We start from the raw sequence: 22,404 nt of genomic DNA, 5'->3' as shown, positions 1-22,404 counted from the left end.
AGTAACATTGAACACTAATAAATATAATTCCACAGTCTTAAATCCAACTTCACCAAGCACATGTTGAAGAAAAATGATACAATTAGCCTTTGGTTGCTGGGGAAAAACCAGGCAAAAGATATTTTGGCTTGTTCAAATGCAGATACCAAGTTATTGAAGGACTTCATTCCAGGCATCATAGCCTGCTGTCTGCTTTAGTCTTTTTCAAAGAAAATTTGAGGTCTTTGGTTTGCAGATAGAATTCTATTCTATGCCCTCCGGTCTTTTTAATTTGTCTCTATAACATCTTGAAAAAAGCTGCTGAAGGCCACATTTCTAAAAGTAATATCAGTGGAAAAATATTTCATCTCATTATGAAAGTCTAGGATTGAAAGTTACTTACCTTATCAGAAAGGCTCTCTGCTTTGAGTTTTTGTTCCTTGAGTGCTTGCTGCAGGGCCAGAATCTCTGCCTTGTGTTCCTTGACAGCCAGTTCTACCACCTGGCGAGACTCAGTAATACGCTGATCTGCTCTCACTCTGCATTAAAATGGAAAATAATGTTACCTAACTCCTTGACCTCTCCCTAGCAGGCAGTGGCATCAATAACTCTTTCAGAGGTTGCCTCAAATTCAAGATGTTACATTAGAAAGCCAGACTGTTTGCTGCAACACTTTTATATTATATAATCCTGTTCCTGCCCCTGCTAGAACTACAGCCTTAAAAATTTCAAGACCCCACAGGAACAGTCAGGAGCAAAGACTATTTTTTCCATAAAATAAAATAGAAGATAATAAATCAGGACATTTTATAAGTTACAATGATAAATACCACTCCCCTTGAATCTTTCACTTGCAAAGAAACAAAAGGAACAATATCAGTGATGACTATTAACTAATAAACCATTTTTAGAACTACCTCACAAGATTTTATATTTAGCTCCAACTCCCATATCCTATGCTAAATATAATTTTTGTACTAGCTTCTATAGAGAATTTTCATAAAAGTTCATAAAAGGGAAGGAAGAGACAGAGAGAGACCTGCTCTGTTTCTCAGTATCCAGCATCCTCTGCAGCTCTCTAACTCGACATTCAAACTGGGACTTCTCATCCCCTAGAACATTTCTCCACGCTTCCCACTGGCGCTCTTTCTCCAGGAGTTCATCATTCAGGGCCTCCAAGTCCATTACTTGCTCTTCCAGCATCGTACATGTTGTCTTCAAGGCCTCCATAGTCTAAAAATAAATCCTCCTATCAATTCTCACATCCCACATCAAGCGTGCACTCTCAGCTTCAGCCGTAGCATTTCGATTACAGTACATGCAAATCAGCAGCCAGCAGGAGCTGGGAAATCACAGCCCATTTATTTCAAGGCTCCTGTACATTCACTTGTGATCCCTGATAATGTCAGGTCGAGCTCATTATGAACATTTTGAGATTTCCAGAGCCACAAAATTAAAATGAGTAATTCTAAATGACAATGCCTTCAGAGTGCAGGATTGCTAAATAAAATGTTGTAAAAACACGATGGGAAATACCAAAAATTTCCATTCACTCAACCGCCTTGGGAAGGAAGGCTTAAATGCCACTGCCCTTGGAAGCATCATCACTTCTCATGGGTTCCCAGATGTAAAAGGAGTTTTTGCCAGCTCCCACCAAGGCTGCTGGGCAGACCTAGAGAGCCTTACTTGTTTCTGGCTGGTGAGCTGCATCTCCCTCTCGGTGATCTCCCGGCGGAGATGATCGACCTCGCTCCGCAGCTGCACCACCTCGTCGTTGGCCCCCGAGGCCTCGTCCAGTTGTTTGGACAGGAAGAAATTCTGGTTGTTCAGCTCTGCATTGTCTTCAGTGAGCTGGTTCAGCTGCTCTTCCAAATCTGAAATCACCTAGAAAGAAAAATAAATTACACGTGAGTAAGCACAGGTTTTTGAAATCATCCATTCTTCTATATAACTGGGGAGATTAATCAATTCACACAGAATTATTTATTTCCAAGCTTTTACATTTTTTCTAATTCAAAAAAGGGCAGCATTATAGTGGTAGGTATTTTTGCATAGTAATGTACTTGGATTAGTAGTAAAGTTTTGTGTCTTAGAGAAAATAGCTTTATTTTTTTAAATCTGGTTCAGAGCATAAATATGCTGCAATGTAATTTATTATTTGAGTGACCTGCCATAGTTAAAGCATTGGATTGGGAGCCAGGAGTTCTGGCTGGATTCTCAGCTCTGCTGCTGACTTACAGTGACCTTTTTTTGCCTCAATCTCCCCTAAGTGCAATGAGGCTAATCACTCTCAGAAAGCCTTTCAAAGTGTGGTACTGAAGAAAACAGACCAAGAGGTGCAGTGCAGGCAGTGCAACCTGATGGATATCCCTGGGAATTGCTTATATTATTGTTTATAACACTGGGTATAACCAGGAAAGGCAGAAAAATGTTCAGAAATGCATTCTATCAAAGTAACAGCATTATGGATGGCAGCTGGGTACACAGGAGGGAAGAAACCAGTGTGGTAACACAATATGGAAAATCAGTGAAAAGCAAAAACTCAACAAGGCCTTTGCCAAAGTGGGAGCATCCATTTGTTCAGTCAGCACTAACTAAAAGCTTTCAACCACAGTCCCCTCCAACTGAAGGACAACTATAAACAACAGTGGGCCATTTTCACAGTTGGTTTTATGAATGAAAGGCCTGAACACCGGGTGGATGAATTTGTACCTCCTAACTCAAAACCAATATCACCACAACAGAAGAGAAAGAAACCTCAGTAATTTTGAAATCAGCTTAATAAAAAGAATTTCAGAAACTGGTAAACTCTATACAATTCACATTCAACTCTTAAAAATATGTTCTAGAGGCTCTTTTGCCTGGATGTCAAAGAAAAGTGAATAAGATACTTCATTAAATGGGAAAAAATAAAATCTCAGAGCACAGTTGGCCACACATTCAAATGTAAATGTTCCAATTTCCTACAGAAGCCAAGGACTTAAATATCTAAAGCAGTAGAGGATAGAGCACACAGCTCTTCTCAGCTCTCTGGAAAGATGACAACCACTTCTTTTTGAAGAATCTGTAATGCATATTTTGGCAGCCTTTTACCATGCCTCTCCTAGACCTAAATTAACAGTATTTGGTTTTTAAACTGTGAGCAGGAAAAGTCCAACAGCCATTACTCCCTGCTGGGTGAAGGGGAGTTCCTGCCACCCATATGTTCAGGGTCAAATCAAGATGATTCACACTTCAAAACACAACATTTCTGAAGAAATCTGATCATGTGCTTGTTTCTGAGCACTCTCCCTGCCCTATTGAAAATACACATTTTCCCCTGCATTGTTTGCACCAAGCTTTCAAAGAGCAGCCTGGGTTGTAAGGACATGTTAGTGCCTATAGTGCTACAAAAATAAGGACTTAGATTTGTTTATACAAACAAAAAGGAGCAAAAGAACATTTGTTTTCACAGTGCTTTACCTACTGCTCTTACAACAGCTGATATCTCTACCAGATCAGAAACTCACTTTTTCTTCCATTTATTTTAATTTTATGTTTAACCACACCATGTATCTAGGCAGTTTCAAGATATATTTTATACATTCACTAGTACAAGTAATTTCTATTAAAAAATATTAAGCTAGTTTTGAAATACAAGAAAATTGAGATGAGGGAAACACAAAATGGATAAAGTAATATGCAGAGTTAATATGTCCAACTACTTAATTAATTATTAAAACTGGCTGTATTTCAAGTTGATTTTATTCCTTAAGGGCTGGAAGTTGAGCTCGCATTTTCTTTTATTCTAGGTTCTGAGATTTTGACTTCTTTCCCTGAATACAACTAAAATTAAACCAGATCATATTATATTTCACTGCTATATTTTATCTAGTAGGATATTTCTGGAAAACTTCAGACAAATAACAAAGCAGTTAACAAAGAAAGGTTCCAGAAGACGTGACATGATTTCTTTCCTTCTTCTAACAGTGTAGTTACTGACAATTCCAAAATACATTGGCTTAAATTCCAGCTATATTAAAACCTAGATAATGTAATCTAGATAGATACAATTTTTTTTCCACAGGAGAAAATTTATTCCTCTTGCTACAATCTTCCATTTTTTCATGGGGAAAGGGGATGGTTTTTAACACATCCAATAGCTATCTACAGCTATGTATAACCCAACAGGATTAGAGAGTTTATTAACACTAAAAGCCTAAAGAGTAATAGGTAATGCTGACACAGGAAAATGGGATGTAGTGTGATATAAATGCCTTTCCTGGTTATCAACAACAACAACAAAAAAACCACAGATTAAAAACCCCCCAGATTTAATTGGAAATACTGGCTTGGGCATCCATACAACCTATATCAGAATCCTGTACCTGGAAAGATTTAATAGCTTTAGATATTTTTCTTTTCAGTTAAGGAAATCCCCAGGTAAAAAAAGCCCCAAAAAGTCCCAAACAAGTCAACCAATTCTGAGCTATTCTCGAGTAAATGGGAAGTATATTAATGGGAAGTCAGTAAGAAAATGCCATTATATCCTTTAGAAACCCATAATATAATTAGAAAAATCTTCACATTTTAAGTTTATAAATTAAGCAAACACTTGAAACCTTGGAAAAGCAATTCTAGACAGCCACTGTATCTGTGCCACTGCATCACCACTCAGAGCAACTGGAATTTTCTCCTCTATTTATGCACATCTTCACCACAACTAATCCATAAACCAGAGATATCATCTAACTACACAGATTCTTCACTGCACACCACATCTAAGGACACAGCTTATCTTTATCCTGATGCAGAGGACTGTATCTCATTTTTAAATATTGCAGAGCAGCCCAAGCACAGCAGCTCCTCAGCAGAAGGGGCCATATCCAGCATAATTCCCTCTCCACTGAATAATCTGAGGAAAGCAAAGTATTCCTCTGGTGAGGCTGAGCAGATTCACAGCTGTTACCCCTGGTCCTACAGACCTCTCCAGCCATGGATTAAATCAAATATCAGAGCAACAGACAGTCAGGGCCTTGATGATTTGGTTTGCACACCAGATAAAATGTACTAAATTTAATCCATATGCTCCACATACCAAAACCATAGGCACAATAATGAGGAAAAGGATAAAAATAAGGAGTTTTATTTATATACCAATAATTGCAGCTTGCAAACTTCCCCACACCCTATTCCTTCATAAAAGTATCTCAGTTTTCAGATGCCATCAACAAACATGCAGGAAAATGCAAGGACACAACAAGGGAAACTGTTTTGGGATGCTATCAACAGTGTTTTACTTGGAGTTTAATGTAATTCCAGACTAATAGTGTTGCTCTATCCATTACCACTGCTCCCCATCCCCACTAATCTTTACCAGAAAGCTACCTGTCAGAAGTAAATAGGAAACAAGAAAAAGCTGTCTCTCAGCCCCAAATTATTGTGAGGAGGAAGTGAGAGCAGAAATCAGACTCCTTTTGTCTTCACCTACTCTCTGAGACAAAGCTTTTCAGGCAGAGAAATCCCAACACTGGGAGGCTGAGGCTCTCACACAGGGCTGCAGACAGATTGTATCTCTGACTGTTCCATCAATACCTCACAATAAATCCCTCACTTTCCTCCCTCCCCATAGTCAGACAACATCTGTGCCTTGAAACACACCTTAGACATGGATCTCAGTCTCCAAAAACTCTTCATGGTTTATCTTGAGGGACATTGCCCATTGGACACTGCCCAGACTGCATTCCTCTCCTCCCCACAGCAAGGCAGGATTAAAACACTCAGTTCCTGTGTTCCTATCCTAGGCCCCAGAAGATGAGCTGCCTCTCCCAAACAACAGCCTCTTCCTCAAATGCTGGTGATGTTACCCACAGTGAAGGTCTCATTAACCTCTCACAGCAACGCCTCAAAAGTCTCTGATTTTTTGTCAGGCTACAAAAAATACAAAACTCCATTTCTGCCTGTAACTGGTATCTGCCATCATATTTTCTGTGAAATGGGAATCAAGGATAACTCCTTCCACCCAACAGGAATTTTTCTTTTCAAAAAAAAATTAAGAAAGCCATATAAAAATTTTTGCCTGGGTATTAGCCTTGTCATAGTGGGCAAGATTCCTTTACTCCGAAAGACAGTTTAGCATCAAAGTAACATCCCTGAGTATTATTTTGGAAGCTCACAAGAATACAACTTATGTCAACTAATGAAGCAAATGTGGAATCAGGAACTTAGACTGAATTCAGCAGGAATTCACACATCAGATAGGTATAATTTATGGGCTCACAGATTTAATGCCTCAGTATCCAATCTCTTGCAGATCAAGCCTGTTAATGTTTAAGACTGGAACACAAGATGATGACAAAAGAAACTCAAGAAGGGAAGATAAACTTTCTTTTATAGGGGAAAACTTGAATAAATGGAAATGCAATATCCAATTAGGAATAAGAAATGCCACTCATTGCTAGAGTAAAAGCAACAGCCTGTACCTGAAAAACCCAGGTGGCTCAGATGGTTGTTCTCTGGCATTTTACTAATCTGAGTGCAAGGCTTTTATAGGACTATTTCCTGCTAAATATTTAAAGACTTTTATACCTGCTTAATGGAAGTTTCCTTTTGGAAACAGTTCTATTATTATTTAGATAACTTAGTTGTATTTTTAAGTTTAAACATGCTGCTGATCTCAGAACAAGCCACAGTTTGCAGGTATCTGGAGACAACTGACAAATATGTACATTTTCCTATTTAAGAATGCCTTTTATTTCTAGATCTTGCTTGATTGCCTGGAAAATACTTTTAACACTCAAATGGGCCATTTATTTCATAGAATAAATGTAGGGAAGTAGTTTTTCTCCCTCAGCAGATTTGCTGGATGAGCCATCATTGTGAGAAGGTTGTGATAAGATACGACTCTGTGTGTGCCCACAAGCACATGTGTGTTCAGCAGGTAGCACAAGCTACAATTTTTGCTGTAATTATGTATTCTTTTATTTCTTGCTCAATTGAGTGAAAGAAAGCATGAAAAAGGGGAAGCTAAAAATGCCTCCTTGGTCAGAGACCTCAGCAAAAGGAAGACCAAGTGTGCAATGAGGATACAAGGAAAGCAGACACAGCCTTCTCTACAATCAGAAGTTGTGACCTTTGTGAAGCTAGAGAAACAGGAACAATACCAAAGAAAGTAGATTAAGTATTTTTATTTATCTTTTGAAGACTGCAAAAGTACTGAACTAATTCAATTTTTTAATATTTTTTTCCTGTCTAATCTTATTTTTGTAATTCTTATGCTGTTTGAGGCTTCTCAATAAGATCAAATAAAAAGTAATTCCCTGCCAAAGTTTTCCAGACTAGTTCAAGGAGTTTGTGTCAGCTTAAAAAGGATCTCTCTTGAGAACTTCCTGAAAGAATAAATCCATCCTTTATCAGGCTGTATAAGTAGCAGCATATTACAATTATTCCCTTGAAGTGTTGTTGGATTTTAAAAGGAGTATAAATTATAATCACCTTCAAGTGGAGTCACATGGTCACCAAAAAGCACAGCCTGCATCATACTGGTACCATCAGATAAAAATGAGTTTGGAACATCTGGTGAAAGCAGTGTAATTAGCATTTCTTGACCCTCACTGGCAACAGAATATTGCCCTGATTTCCTCATTCCTCGGGCAGGATGGACAGCCAGGAGCAGTCCTAGCACACAACATGAAATTATCTGTCCATGGTCAATTAAATTATACATGCATTCTCCTGGGCTGCAAAGAGAATGTACCATGGGCATGTATTATTCATTTAGGAACTATTTAATTAATCTCTTATTGATGAGGATGTCTGATCCCACTTATCCCACTGGAGGGCCTTACAATGCACAACACTTTTACAAGTCCTTTGAAGCTCTTGACATTCTGGAAATGTTATGGGTCATTCTGCACTGCTGGAGCTTGTTCCCCACACTCAGAGCTGAAGTGTCACTGGATAATGAGTTACAGCTCTGCAAGGCAGCTGACCCTGCAGTGAACAGAAGCCACAGAGCTTCCCCACCTGGTTTTTCCCTGCATGGAGATCACAAAAGTGTTTTCCCAGAAAGCTGTCACTCTGAATGAAAGGCAACATCCAGAGCAACAGGAGATAGCTCTGGATGTAAGATCATGATGACACATAGGGAGCTAGACAGTCAATCTAAGAAAATGAGGAAGGGAACAGAAAGTGAAGTTTCTTGTGTAGGATTTCTTTCAGACACAGGTTAAAGCACTTTGGAAAGCTGTACTTCCTCACTTCTTCCTGTCTGGGTATTCCATGTCCAGAAGAACCCCCTTGCTCAGTGCTAAAGAGCAGTGAGGAAAACAGAAAGACTCTCATGCTGAAAAGATATTTTAAAAGATGAAAACTGACACATTAGAGACTTACTCCTACAGCATGAAAAATTACATTGGAGGAAATCACTGGAAGCAGGGAAACAATCAAGATAAAAAGTCCCAGCAATTAAGCCCTGCTCACAGTGTGGGGTAGAGAGAAAAAGCCCAGAATAATTTACAATCACTGCTGACCAGAGGACTGTGGTCCTTATCCAACACTTGTGTAATTCATGTCACTGGAAGGCAGATACTCTCCATCAGCTGCCATGAACAAGTGAAGATAGTGTTAAACTGCAAGAATCCCTGTGGATACACAAAGCCCTTGGAGATGTGTCCTGGACTGATGAAATGAATCTGAAAACATGTCAAAGATCTCAGGCAACAGAAGGTGAAAATTCAGATCCCGGAGTTCTCTCTGCTGTATGTCAATGTATTATTTGGAACCTTAATACTTCTTGTTTCTTCAAACAGTGTTAAAATCCTCCTTAAAACCCACTCAGGCCTAGATCTACAATGCAGCTCAGAATTTGGACAGGCACATCTTTCCTTCTTGTGAGCAGAAAAGACCTTTATCTACAGTCATTTTTTTGCAGCTGCTGCACCATTCTTATTAGCTGCACTGCAATGAGATATTTTAATTTACTTTCTTCTCCAAAAAGAAGAACAGTGACAATTTCATGATCAGACTAAAACCTCAAAATTGAGGTTTACCTGAAACCTAAAAGAAATCCAATCCAATCCATCCAGCTCCTACTAGCACCTTGAAGCCAGAAGTCCACATTATGAACTAGTGTCATCAAGGATTGAATGAGGAAATTGTTTGTTTCATTATCCTTAATTTCAAAATAATTCAATGATCTGTATTTAATACTCACTGTGCAGCTATTACGAAGGGCTTCAAATTTACGCTGGATTTCATCTCTATGTGCCTAAAGGAGGTAAGAAGTTCATCATCAATTTTTAATACATTAGAATTCGAGAATGCTGTTGCATTTGTTGCTAAACAAACTGCAGAACAATCTACCAGCAAGCAAAGTTTGGAAGGCAGATGCTGCAGGCTTTGAAAGCACTTTGCAGTGGCAAAGAACTGATTAGCAAAAGTCCCATCTACTTATCAAAATACACTTCTGCTCCCAAATCTGAGGTGCTTTAGGAAAATATACAAGCTCAAGAATGGAATTATGTAACAGGTTCCATCTGAAATGGGCACCAGAAGACTTGTTGATCCCATGTAAAGTTTTTACATTCTTAACATTTTAATTTGAGTTGGTTTCATTTCCATATTTGGTGTTTCATAGAAAATAAACACTGCACACAATTTAATGCTTGCAAAGAAAAACTATAGTGATGTATAATGCAAGCTACCCCAAACAGCTCTGCCAATCTACCTGAATCCTACCATAAAGTCACATTTAAGCCTGAGCCTCCCTAAAAAGCAGTGATAAAACATAATAATCAATTCTTTGAGGACAGCATCTAAAGTACAGAAAAGTTCAAACACTCATTTTAAAGAATGCAGTATTGCATGCACCATTTTTATCCCCTAATTTACAAGCAAAGCATGACAAAGCAAAAAGTTCTTGTTTCAGCCTCGTGGCCTCTCTCAAAATTCAAAGTGATTTAACAAGTGTCTAATGTCATGTACTATGTGAAAACTTAACAAAGGAAAGGTTACTGCTCAAGCATATCCAGCCACCTTTCTTCATTCAGAACATTTTCCTTAGAGCCAAGAGACTAAACAGGAAAAAAAACATTCAGCAGAAGTCAAATACGAGAGCTTAAAAGCTATCTTACCACAACAGGCAATGTGAGAAATAAAAGTATGTAAAAAACTCCATGGCAGGAATAGCCCCAAGCCTGCTTGGCTGGAGTGCCTGACAGCAGCTGGTCCAGCACGACCAGTTTGCCCCATTAACTGGAGCAATAACTGAGTGAACACAGGTCATGAATATTCATCTGTTTCACTGCTGGTAAGGATCCCAAGTGCATTGCCAGCCCCCTGGCAGTGATAGTGGCTGTTATGCAAAGCTTTCAGCTGGGAAGGGACTGCCTCAGTTCTGAGCAAAAAGAACCCAATGCCATCTCTATTCAGTTATTCTTAGGCCTTGATGCTGTTGCTGCACTTGCCCAGGCTGTGCCCACTTTAGAACTGAGAGAATGGTTCTGCCATTCATCTACCCAAAGCAGCAGCATAATACCAGTGCCCATGCCAGCTGAGCCCCCCTCCCCTCCCAAAAACCAGCAATGGCAGCAATATTCAAACAGTTCTTTGATTAAATGCCACTGGAGCACATTTTCAACACTTCCAAATGACAGGATTTGAGGGTCATTTCAGGCTGCTGCTCAAGGTGGGGTTAGCTGGTAGCAGGTCAAACTCTCTACCCACAACCCTGGGAATCTTTCGTGAAGGAAATATTTCTTAAAATCAAACAGTTTGAAAGCATCCTTTTGTGCTCAAGAGACAGCAACCAGCAGCATATAATCTAGAACTCCATTTACAGGGGTTGGGGTGGAAGAGGGTGGCAGGACTTGAACTTTGTTTTCCTTTCTATCACTCACACACCTCACCAGACACACATGACAATTTTTAATGAAAGTAGCATTGGGATACAATTATGTGTTGGAAGACTCTTCCTAGGAATTTGGTAGGAGAATTTAGTATACACACCCCTAAATTTGGTATATATACCCCTGAATAAGTATCCTCAAAGCAGGGTAACTGATAGGAAGAAAAAATCATCAAAGCATTTATAACCATCAAGTACTTCCAAATTCATGAGCTATTATTTAAATAAGTAAATCACAGAGTTAAACTCCTAACAATACCAATTTCAGATGCAACTTTTACCTCAAAACAAAAGTAATGATTCTCCTACAAGCCATCAGTCAGTTTAGGCAGCAATGATCCATTACTAGGAAGTATTCAAATACTTAAAGGTAAAATTTGACATTTTACCCTATCAACACAAGGCACAATTCACACCCATTTCTGAAAATGAAAAATTAGATCATATAAATTCCTTTTAACCTCTTTATGAAACATGCACCTACATAACTCTAGGGTTTATCTGCAGCTCACAGACAAGGTCCAGGGCTCACCGTGAGGGCTTGGATCTCCTCCTCTGCCTCGGCCGTGGTCTCCTCCAGCTCGGTCTTGGCCTCTCTGAGCTGGTTCTCCAGGGCTGTCCTTGCAGCCTGCAGCCCAGTGATCTGGGATTCCCTCTCCTGCAGGGTCAGCTGCAGCTCTGTCAGCTGCCTCTTCAGCTCCAGCTTCTGCTCTTCGTGCTCTAGGCTAACCTGAAGGAAGTCACAGTAGTACCCAAGTGTGAGTTACTAACAAAGACATGACAGGCAATGGAGTCTTGTTTCACAGCCCACTTTAAGATGCCATTGCCATGTCTGTTCCCAAAATCACATCCTGGCAGACTGCTTAAATCAAGGACACAGCTTTGTCTACTCCCTAAAATCTACTGGTTTTTTTGGAAAAAACTACCTGGCATTTTGAAACAACAAGGGCACAAGAATAGTTCCAACTGAAACTCAAACATATCAAACACTAACATAAAATGTTGAAGTAGTTTGTGATGAACTTTCTTCACTGAAGCTGAGTCTCTAAGGATCTTTATGTGGGAATCTCTGGGCATACATTACATACATTTTGCAATTCCATGTTTCATCTTCCCTTCAGATTCCTTTTATAGAAACCTACCAGCTCATCTGGCTCTGGGTTTATTTGAATGGCTTCTGATGAAGGTTTTCTTGCAGCACACAAAGGGAAAAACATGTCACTCCAGGGATAAGAAATAAACAACTAAAACACATCTCAGTGTTCAAAATCAATTCCAAACCTTAGCACCTTCTTCAGGCTGCCTGCTATCCCAAGGGAATCTGTCTGTTGTGCTTGAGATGTGTGACAAGGCTGTCAGAAACCTTACATGGTCTCAGTCAGCTTCTGGCCAAAGTAGGACAGGTTGGTCGTTCAACAACCTCAGCTGAAGGCAAGATTTCAGCCTTAGCTGAAAATTAGTGGACTGAGACTGGAGAAGAATTTGTAGAACCAAACTAGTTAATACAACATTAAAACTGAAGTACAGCTCACAGATCTTTAAGAGTATATTTCCATATTACTGTTGGGTTTTCTTTCCAGAAAACTCTGAAGATGGTGCCTGAAGCAGCAGGTTCCTTTTTTCGTGCAGCAATTCTGCTGTGTCCTTTGCTTTCTAAGCTGTAAACTCTAAGGCTACAGGTTATCTGTCTGGTCATTGTACATTGCTGAGCTATTATTCTCTACCCAGAAAATATTATAAGGGTATTGAACAAACAAACACAGAAATAGAATTCTGAAAAAGCAAGATGATCTAAAAGCTCAGATTCAGCATGACAAGTCCTTAATACTTACATTTATCTCCTTTTAGTGAGCTTTTTTCTAAAATTACTAATACACTTTCAAATACCACTGCAACAAGTTAATCTAGTTCTCACTGTATTGACAAAATGGGGTACATTTAGGAAAGTTTGTTGAGAGGGATCAGAGCCATGTTTTCACCTCTCTGAGCCGTGTCTCCAACTCCAGGAGGCGGTTCTTGTCAGTGTGATCTTGGTGACTCATCTTTTCCAATTGTTCTTCTAATTTTCGATTCTGGGCCTCCAACTTTCCAGCTTGTGTTTCCAAGTAGAACTTCTGTTGCCTGAGCTCTGAAATCATCTCCTCTTGGGCTTTCCTGATAGGAGAAATGCACAAGTGACAAACCCAAAATGCCCTTAACATATATCCTTCCACTGGGGTCAAGTAAGGAAAATACAAGTTTGCTGTGAAGTTAAGCTCATGGCTTAAATACTACATCCCAGCTAAAAACAAAAAATACTAGTGTATTCATCAACATATGCCCAGAGCACTAAAATTCCATATTTGCCAGTTGCACAAATGAATAGAGGGTAATCTGGAATTTAAGATACAATTAATTCTACTAATTTCATCAGTTGTCACATGTTTTTCTGTAGTGGAAAAATAAATTCTGAGAGTTGCTTTCTCAGAGTGTATTTCCATGAGACAAGAGGAACCCCATGCTTTAGGATTGGGAGTAGTGTGTTGGGGTTTTGTTTGGGGCTTTTTGTTGTAATGAACATAGAACTTGACCTACACTGAAGTGAAGCTTTTGCTGTCTCTGATCAAAGTCTTAATCCATAAACTGAACAAAAATAATTATTTGTTCTCATAAGAATTTTGAGAGCTGGCAATTATTAATTATTATCATCTGAAATTGACACCCTAAAAAAAAAAAAAAGGGTATTTCTGCATTATTTACAGTTCCTGGAATTGTGTTATCATGCATTGGAAAATTCTGCCTCATAGAGTGCTTTCTACTTAGAAACCTCACAAAGCTCTACATATATTAATGAATTAATATTTTAAGAAGTTCACTGTGAGATAAGCTGTTATTAATCCTATCCCAAAGAAATTATGTGGGTTGCCCAAGATCAAATAGGAAGACTTAACAAAACTAAAAATAGGACTTAAGTCTTCTGACTCACATTTCTGTGCATTGCAAGCAAAAACCACCCTTTTACCCTCTCTATTTTTTTAATTTACCTCTATAGATTATTGCCAGCCAGAACTGTCAAATGGTGTTATTTCATTTCCTGCTGTTTACTGGGCTATCTTCTCAGGAACCTGATAATCAGTGGTTTCCTCAGATACTGCTGGAACAAAAGCTTGCAGAGCTCCCCTCTCCTCTGAAGAGTTTAATCACTAGCTCTCCTCTTGATGCATGCTCAGATTAGCTGCAGCTTTTGTGGGTTCAAAATGCAGTCCAACAACAATTTATACATTTTCAACAGCCCAATTCACAAAATAAGCACAAATTCATTAACTAACTGCATGCATAATTAGGCAATTTTCTCTCAAAATGTTGCTAATTCTATACTGTCTCCTACCAATCCTGCAAAGTTCATCATTTGACAAAATGGCTCTCAATAATCTATTTTAAATTGTATGTTGAAACATTATTATATGTTTTTCTTGTTTTCCGTGGCTCTCCAGTCAAGGATATGGCTCCCAGAGGATGCTTTAAGTCCTTACACTCAGTTCAGCACCCATGACTGAGACATTCAACCTTCCCTACACTGAACAGCTCCACCTCAAGACATTTCTGTTTTATTTTAGACTGAAGGTAAGTTATGGCTTTTGCTGCCTCAACAAACTCCCTGGGTGATTAACTGGAGGTCATCTGGAGCATTAAGCAACACAATTAAGTTCCCCAGTTATTTCTGTGAATGTTTTTGGCTACAAAGGCTAAAATAAATTGCAAGATATTTGAAATGCAATGAAAATTGGAGCCATTACATATCTGGAGGCATAATGACCACAAAAAAGGACTGAAACCAAAGCAAGTCTTTGCCAAAACTCATCCTTGTCTGATTCTATTCAATATCAGAGATGCATCTATCCAAGTGCTTCCCACAAAGGCACTGCCTGATGTTGGATCCAGCAGCTGTAACCTTTGTGGAAACCAGGCTGGTGAATGTCTGAACTCAGTAAGGGCAAATTCTGTTTTAGCCCTGCCCTACAGGAGGTGTCAACCAACCCATGCTTTTCCTACACTCGAAGTAGAACACCTCTATGTCATTTACGAAGGATATACAGCATTGTAAAGATAAGGAATCTCAGCTAAAATCTAAAGAAAAATAAAGTTTGGGCACACAAAAGGGTCAGAAATAGAAGAATTCAAAAGCATGCAGAGAAATTCTTGGCTTAAAAATATAGTGTTCTTCCTTGTTTTCTCACCCATCAAGGCATGATGGAATGTTTGTGAGTGAAGGGTGTTTAATGTTTTCAATTACAAAATCATGTGTCAGGGGAACTGAGCAAAATATAAATCTATTAGCAATGTTTATGTTTAAAGAAGGAATGTATGCTTCTCCAGGGGTATTTTAGACATAAAATTATTAGTATTCATTTAACATATCTGGCAAACCTGCACAAATCACCTGCCTTAGGAAATGCTCCAAAGTAAACACTGCAATACAAACCAATTTTCCCAGTCATGTTTGAGAAAACACAAAATACACAGCAAGTCCCAACTATTTGAAGAAGGGAGAATATTTTTGAAGGGCTATCAGTGAAAAACAAGCAGGGAGCAGAGCAGGCCTGCAAAAAAGAGCCACTTTTACATGGTGAATCAGAGAATCACTTCAATTGGAAAAGGAGTGACAGAGCTGCCACACTTACATGTTCCTCTGGGTAAAGAGGCTGCTATTTGCTGCCAGTTTGTTGGCCTCAGACAATTCCACAATTCTCTGCTCCAGTGACCTGATCTTGGAATCCATTGCATTGATCATCTGAAAACACAGCAGTGAGACTTTGAGACTGCACAATGCAAGCAGTTACAAAAATAAAGTTTATTTTAAAAGTCTGAATTTTTTCCAGAAACAAAAAAGGACTAAAAGAAAACTGATCAAATGGCGAAAATGAGCAACACAAATGCAATTACTGGAGCTATTTGCAGCTGCTTGCTACTGCTTTAATGTTAGGAAAAAGCAATCATTATCAAGACCCAAAATGAGGGGTACACAGCAAGCTGTATGGCTTTTTTAAAGGAAATATTCTTGAAGACAAAAATATTCCTGAATATAAATATTCAAATATTCTTGAATTAAAAGAAAACCCATGTCTCTTAAAATTCATATTAATCAATGAATTTTTTTCAAAGCAGCTCAGCAGCACTACAGAACCTCAAACAAGATTATCTAGCTTAAAATCAGCTTTAGAAAGCTATTCTTTAAACAGCTTTGATTTCCAGCTCAACACCACATACCGCCTTCTGTTCAGCCAGAACTTTGCATTTCTCACGTGCTTCTTCTTCATGTCTTCTGAGCATATTCTCAAGTGCTTCCTTATCTGCAAGATCCTTCTTCATCTGATTTTCCAACACCTAAATGAAGACATTTCTTTTGTCTAAATTATATCTGTTTCACTGGGCAAAGGGCAAGCAGAAAGAAAATCATCAATATAGATTTTTTTTTAGTAAGCAATTGGTCATATCTCAAGCAAAATGAAATCCATGATGCAATTGCATGAAATCCATGGAAGAGCAAACTCCAAAAAGAGCACTCTCAGTTATCTCTGAAGACTGAATTTAACAATAAGATTTTATAGAGATATGGAGATACTGTAGGTATTTTATTTATTATTTTGAGTCATATAAACCGTGTTGAATAACTGTTTCAGCCTAATGCAAGAGAAACAGAGAAAAGACTCTCTAACCCAATATGTACAGCTGAAGAAATAGGAAAGTGCCCATCCTTTGGCTGCCCTACCAACATGGCTCATAAGTAATTTGTGAGTTCCATAGGTATGGATGAGAAGGCAACTGAGACCACACAAATTCTTCCAGTCAGAGACAAAAATCTAACAGCAAATTAAAAAACTTCTTACTGTGGCACAAATAGCTGCCATTGGGAACAGGACTAAAGTAATGAATTGCTACATTTTGCTAGAAATGCATGTTGTGTATGTATGACCAGAGTTATAAATCAGTTGTTAAATTGAAGGTCTCTTCCTTCAAAGAAAAGTTTATCAAAGGCACAAATTCTGCACCACAGGATAGTTTTTACTTTTCCAGTTACAAAAACTCCATGTGCTGTTTTATTCCTTTGAACCTCTTTCACCTGGCTTCCTGATTTCTCCTATTAAACCCTACATCATAGAGCCCCAAAGCTTATACGCTTTTCCAGTTTTTATATCACCACTTATTTCTCAACATCTACATCTCATCTTCCTGCTTCCATCACTCTCCTCTCATTACTGATAACCACATGCTCTGATCTGCCAGCATATCTTGTTTTTTCCTTTACATTTCTCCCACAGAAATTTCTTCTCTCCTCTTAAATACTACATCCTCTCACATTTCAGCAAAAATGTAGAATTAAAGTATTAGATAAATGTACAATATGAAGACTGTTCCTACTGAGAATAATTTGTTCTTATGAAAGATTCTTACAAAATGCATTTACTGGCTGTTATATTGCAAGCTCTTTAGAAAAATCCTTAGCCAGTGCACATACTCCTATTTGCCAGCTTGTTTTTACTAATTTTAGATGGTGCCTATTTCTAACTGTTTGTTAATGCTACCCTGGAAAAGACAAAAACAAAGTGGGTGGTTTCTGTGTCTTCTTGGCAGATGTTCCAGCTCCAAGATGGAATTTCAGAAATGGTCTACTATTTGCTGCATTTAAATCTTGCAGGTAGGCTGAGTGAACACTCATAGAAAATCAGTGGGAACTGAAAGCTTCTTCAGGGTGAGAGATCCAACAGCATTAACTAAGTATTATTTAGTCATCAAAAGTCAAATTACAACCAACAAATGCCTTCCTGTAGTTCTGGCTTCAAATGCTACCTCTCCTAATCCAGTGCCACAGACAGATAAGGTACAATGGCAGAAAAAAACAGGAGAAAACTGATTTGGATTCCACTAAACTCCCTCAACATTGCAGCAATGGCAACAAGAAGGCAACTCACAAGACAAAGCAATCAGAGCCTAAAGGCAACTGTTTTTCCCTGAACTCATTCTACCCACAAAAGCTTGTAGGAAGAGAAGATATTTTTACTTTGAGTTTCTCCTCATAGAATTGTTCCTTCTGTTTCAGCTGCAACTCCAGATGTTGTGCTGCAATCTGAGCCTCACGGTGCTTTTCCTCCAGCTCCTAAAAGCAGCAAAAAATCATATTCAGAAACAAGGAAATGGCAGGTGCTGTGAGTATGTGTTACAAAGATACCAAAAATTCATTCTCTTTTTTAAGGCTTCACACTATAAAAATCCCAAGTCCAGGGCTGTCATGGTAAAAAAGAAAGGCATTATGAGACCTGAACATTATCAACTTTAGGTTTGCATATTGCTGCAGACCCATCTTCTGCAGAGTGGGAACACTGCTAAGGACAAGGATTTCTACTTCCATGGTAAGAATCTCCATCTCCCAGTAAAATATACCCGAAGATAGGCCAAGGACATTTGGTGAAAACATAGTTATAAACATTTTATAGCTGCAGTGGCATCACAGGAAGTTCAGATCTATTTTTAACAAGGTCTCACTTGTTTTCTTACAGCAGACCTCAATAACGGGGTACTGCTGTCTGTGCTTTTCATTCTGCATTCAGAGGGGGAATAGCATTTACTTTGCTGTATTCCTTGGACAAATGTTGTCAGAAATGCTATTTATAAATGGCTTCAAAAATGAAAAGTGCAGGATGCAATATATGTGGTGGAACATTCCAGAATCTTTCTAGCCTCTTTATTTCACATCAGATAGTTTCAGTCATGTACAATAAGGACTTAAATAATTTGTATTTCAGAAATTAGCTATTTCTGCAGTCTGACTGTATTATTTGGGGGTCTATCTATAATAACCTTTCAACAGGACACTTCTCAAGAGCCAAGCTTACAACTTTATGCTCATTTATTGTCATATTTGTCATTCCAACAATTTCTTTATAACAGGATCAGGTCCAGGTCTGTCATTCACTACCACTGGGCTGACTCTTGCATAGACAAATTCGGGTGCTGAGGGGCATCTGGACCTCCTGTTTGCCCTCATTACTGCACAGAACAGGAAAATTTCCTGATATTTGTATGTGTTTTAGTACTTTACATAGTATTTTGATATGCTTTTTCCTCATCTTGTAAGCTTTTTTGCTCCAGTAATTGCAATAGACCTCCTTTCCAGAAGTGAGAATCAAAGAGGAGGTTCACCAAAAGTAGGTCATCAACAGTGCCTAGTCCCTGACACTCCTGCATGGAATGGAGATTGCTGCTTTTTGCAATTGAAATATGTCTCCCGGCAACAAGAGGGACAACTCACCTCCCCCAGAAACCCACACGTTTCAGGTCCTGGCAGAGAATCAGACAACCAGATCAGCAGCAGCTCCAAAGCTCCCAGCATCAGACTGCTCATATTGTAGCAGGAGCTTCACCAGTTCCTGCAGTGGCACTTAACAGCCAGTGTGGGCTTGAAAAGGTAATTTCCTACCATTGCTGCCCTCAGTCAGTATTCTCTATGTAGCACTGACTTTGTTATTGGCATCACAGCAACGATCTGCACTTTCAGGCAGGCAGAAGTATCTTCTCTAACTTGTTTCTTACTTCTTCATCAGTTCCTTACAGACAGATGAGCAGGTACTTCTCAGGTACTGCTCCATGAGTGTACATGAAAACCATGCCTTTATTCAATAATTTCCATCTTATTCTATGCAATTCTGTATCTTCAACTCCCCTCTTACCTCTCCATACCAAGAAAAGTAAAAAATGTTTGAAGAGACAGCTTGAGGGAAGGTACAAGGTAGGAGTGGAGGAAAAAAGAACACCAGTACCCTGTGCTCCCAGATCAGTTGCAAGGGACTAGGAAAGACTCTATAGGATTACTTCTTCAATGCCTGTTTGACTTTTTCCATAAAATACCCCTCCAACATTCCGTCAGGACTCCATGGAAACTATCTATAAGAAGAGCTAAGCATATCCCATGGTGTAAAACAATTAGCTGATATTTCTGCCTTCCCTTCCACTTTCTCCTCCACAGAGAACATAATCAAAACCAAGGAACAATCCCCAAATATACACAAGAGGCTTATGAAACAATTCAAAGTTTTACACTATTTCTAAACATAAAGTTGGCTCTCTGCCCAGCACAACCATAGTCTCCCACTTACCATGCACTCCTGCTATCAAAACAATTTGAAAAGAACAGCACTACTAAAGAACTTATTCTACCTTTTCTTGACAGTGCTCAGCATACTGATGCTAAAGTCTATTCACCCAGAACAAGCCTGGGTCATCTGTTGACTCCAAATATGTTTAATTTTACATTTTCATTTGGTCTTCCTCAGGTGTGTCTCAGCTTGGGATTACTATCAGTAAAATGTAATTCTTTTTTTCCTTGTCATATAGGCAACACACAGAGAAAATTCATGAGGAAGGCAAAATAAATTTAATTATTCCAATATTAAATTATGCTTTCTGTCCAAGGGAAGCAAAAATTATTAGAAACACCCTCTGCTTGATTCACTAGAGACTGACATACTAACTTGCCTTAATAGTTTTAACCAGGAAAGAAACAAGAAATTGCAAACAGAGAAGTTATGTGGGTGCAAATGGTTTCCTAACAAATATCTTTGGAGATGAACAGTTTGGATGACGAATTTCTCTCTGCTTCAAAATGTAAGCACTTCTAATAGATCTGACCTCTAAATTCCTCTGCAATTTACTTAAAAAGAGAGATGTTTTTGTTATTGCCATAACCCACCCTCAGAATGTTTTACCTCTGAAACAATCATGAGGTAAATAATTTAAACATTACTGTGTTGATGGAAAAGTTTTCCCACTGAGGTGACTCCAGCTTTGAAGCACTATTAAGACTAAAGGCACAATAGAGAGTTTGTAACTAGGGGTACAAATGGTATATGAATACTTAAGCTTTCTGCTGGTACAGGAAACAAATCCCTTTATTCAACAATTTCCACCTTATTCAACGCAATTCTACATCTTCTGATTCTTCCCTACCCCTTCCTTACAAACTCTTACCCTCTAGGTTTCATTTATCACCTCTGCTCACCAGAATTTTTTCTGCCATCTGTTGAATCTGTTGAGATTTAGTTTGAATATCTTCTTTTAGGCGGTTTTCTCTTCGTTCCACAGTCTCTAATCTCTTCACTTGATTCTCCAGAGAATGGCGCCGTTCCTGCAGAGCAATCATGAGCTGCTGGTTAGGCCACTCTGCACTAGCACAAAGCAAGGAGTAGTTTCTGGAGGAAACAGGCTGAAGCAGTCAATATAAGGCTGGCTTTCATATTTTGAATCCTCATCACACCCCAAATCCACCAGGCTGACCGCATGTCCTTATCCACTCCTCACTGAAAATAAAACCCCTCAGTTTTCCTCCAAAAATATGTTTCTTAATTAAAAATGCTTTAAAGTCCGACAGCACTTTCCCCTGAAGAATTACTACAGGAATGCTGTTCAGAGCCACCCAGGTGAGGGTTCCTAAACTAAGACACATCTCAATAACTGATTTACTCTGGACATACTCTGCACTCACCTCTGCTTCAAGCAATTTTTTCTTCATGCTTTCATTGGAATCTTCCCGGTTCTGCAGTTTCTCCAGCTCCTTCTCAGCTCTCTCCTTTGCCTGACGGATATTCTGCAGGAGCTCAGTTGCCTCTGAGCTGGCTTTCACAGCCTGAAGGTCAAGAGAGAAAAATGAAAATATATTATATGAAAAACACACACGCAAATTTGGTGTATGAAAGGTTCAGAACTTCAAGATGGTCAACATTCTCAATAAAATCACTACAGAACTTTGGTTTAACAGTTTAAATTAACATGTGCATGAGTCCAAATAACTTCCAAAACATAATTTTGACTTCTATTTCACAAAAAAAAAATTAAAATCTAGGATACACATATTTGTCTTGCTATATTGCAAGTTAACTTTCAGTATATAGAGTCAAGTAAGTCTATCCCAAATTCAGCCCAAGTTCTTTAAAAGAACTCAGAAAATACTCTTACTACCAAAGGACAAGGAGAATAAGCTGTTGGCCTACAGATAATTCCTTGGCATTAATGCAGGTAGAAAAGGATACAGGGGATTAAAACATGAATGTTTTGAAATATTAGAAGTACTATTTCTATGTAGTTTTGGCCTCCATATTCATGATCATTAACCCTTGAAATAGCCCTCTCTCAGCAGGTGCCAAGTTTGAAAAGCTCAATCAGGGGATTATTATGACAACCCCTTTCTTTCCTGCTGAAGGATTCCACTTAGAGAAGTTCCCTGACTGTTCTTACAGTGAGACCTGAAGTGCCAGACTGACCACGACAGCAAATCTTAGATATTCTGCACCATTTTCAGCAGACATTGATAAGGTGTTTTAGTTCTGTTGTGAATCCTTATCATTCAACATTTTTGCTGTGAAGATCCTGGGAAGAACTGAACTGTCAGGTGATTAAAGCAGATTATACTGGGAGACTAAACCAAGTCCAACATGTGTTTTAGTAGTGAGCTAAAAGCAGCTGAACCCCTCTTCAGAAGCAAGGGGCCTGTGCAGTGTCCAGAGCATACC

At 38.8% G+C, this 22,404-nt stretch overlaps 1 protein-coding gene across 2 annotated transcripts in view; it reads right to left on the bottom strand.

Moving 5' to 3' along the window:
* Window positions 1-22,404, bottom strand: part of CIT (citron rho-interacting serine/threonine kinase) — a 68,351-nt gene that overhangs the window by 16,849 nt on the left and 29,098 nt on the right. For both annotated transcript variants that reach the window (XM_058816422.1, XM_058816423.1), the window contains 11 exons: window positions 21,381-21,521; window positions 20,898-21,023; window positions 17,904-17,999; window positions 16,112-16,228; window positions 15,526-15,635; window positions 12,844-13,018; window positions 11,397-11,594; window positions 9,173-9,226; window positions 1,666-1,863; window positions 1,019-1,212; window positions 383-518 (listed from right to left, as the gene is read on the bottom strand). In XM_058816422.1, the coding sequence (XP_058672405.1) occupies window positions 383-518; window positions 1,019-1,212; window positions 1,666-1,863; window positions 9,173-9,226; window positions 11,397-11,594; window positions 12,844-13,018; window positions 15,526-15,635; window positions 16,112-16,228; window positions 17,904-17,999; window positions 20,898-21,023; window positions 21,381-21,521 (1,545 nt within the window). The remainder of the gene's footprint in view (window positions 1-382; window positions 519-1,018; window positions 1,213-1,665; window positions 1,864-9,172; window positions 9,227-11,396; window positions 11,595-12,843; window positions 13,019-15,525; window positions 15,636-16,111; window positions 16,229-17,903; window positions 18,000-20,897; window positions 21,024-21,380; window positions 21,522-22,404) is intronic.

Source organism: Ammospiza caudacuta, chromosome 18, assembly GCF_027887145.1.
Source record: "Ammospiza caudacuta isolate bAmmCau1 chromosome 18, bAmmCau1.pri, whole genome shotgun sequence".
NCBI classification, from domain to species: domain Eukaryota; kingdom Metazoa; phylum Chordata; class Aves; order Passeriformes; family Passerellidae; genus Ammospiza; species Ammospiza caudacuta.
Note: the sequence above shows the minus strand (reverse complement) of the source record. Positions and strands in the feature narration are given on the sequence as shown.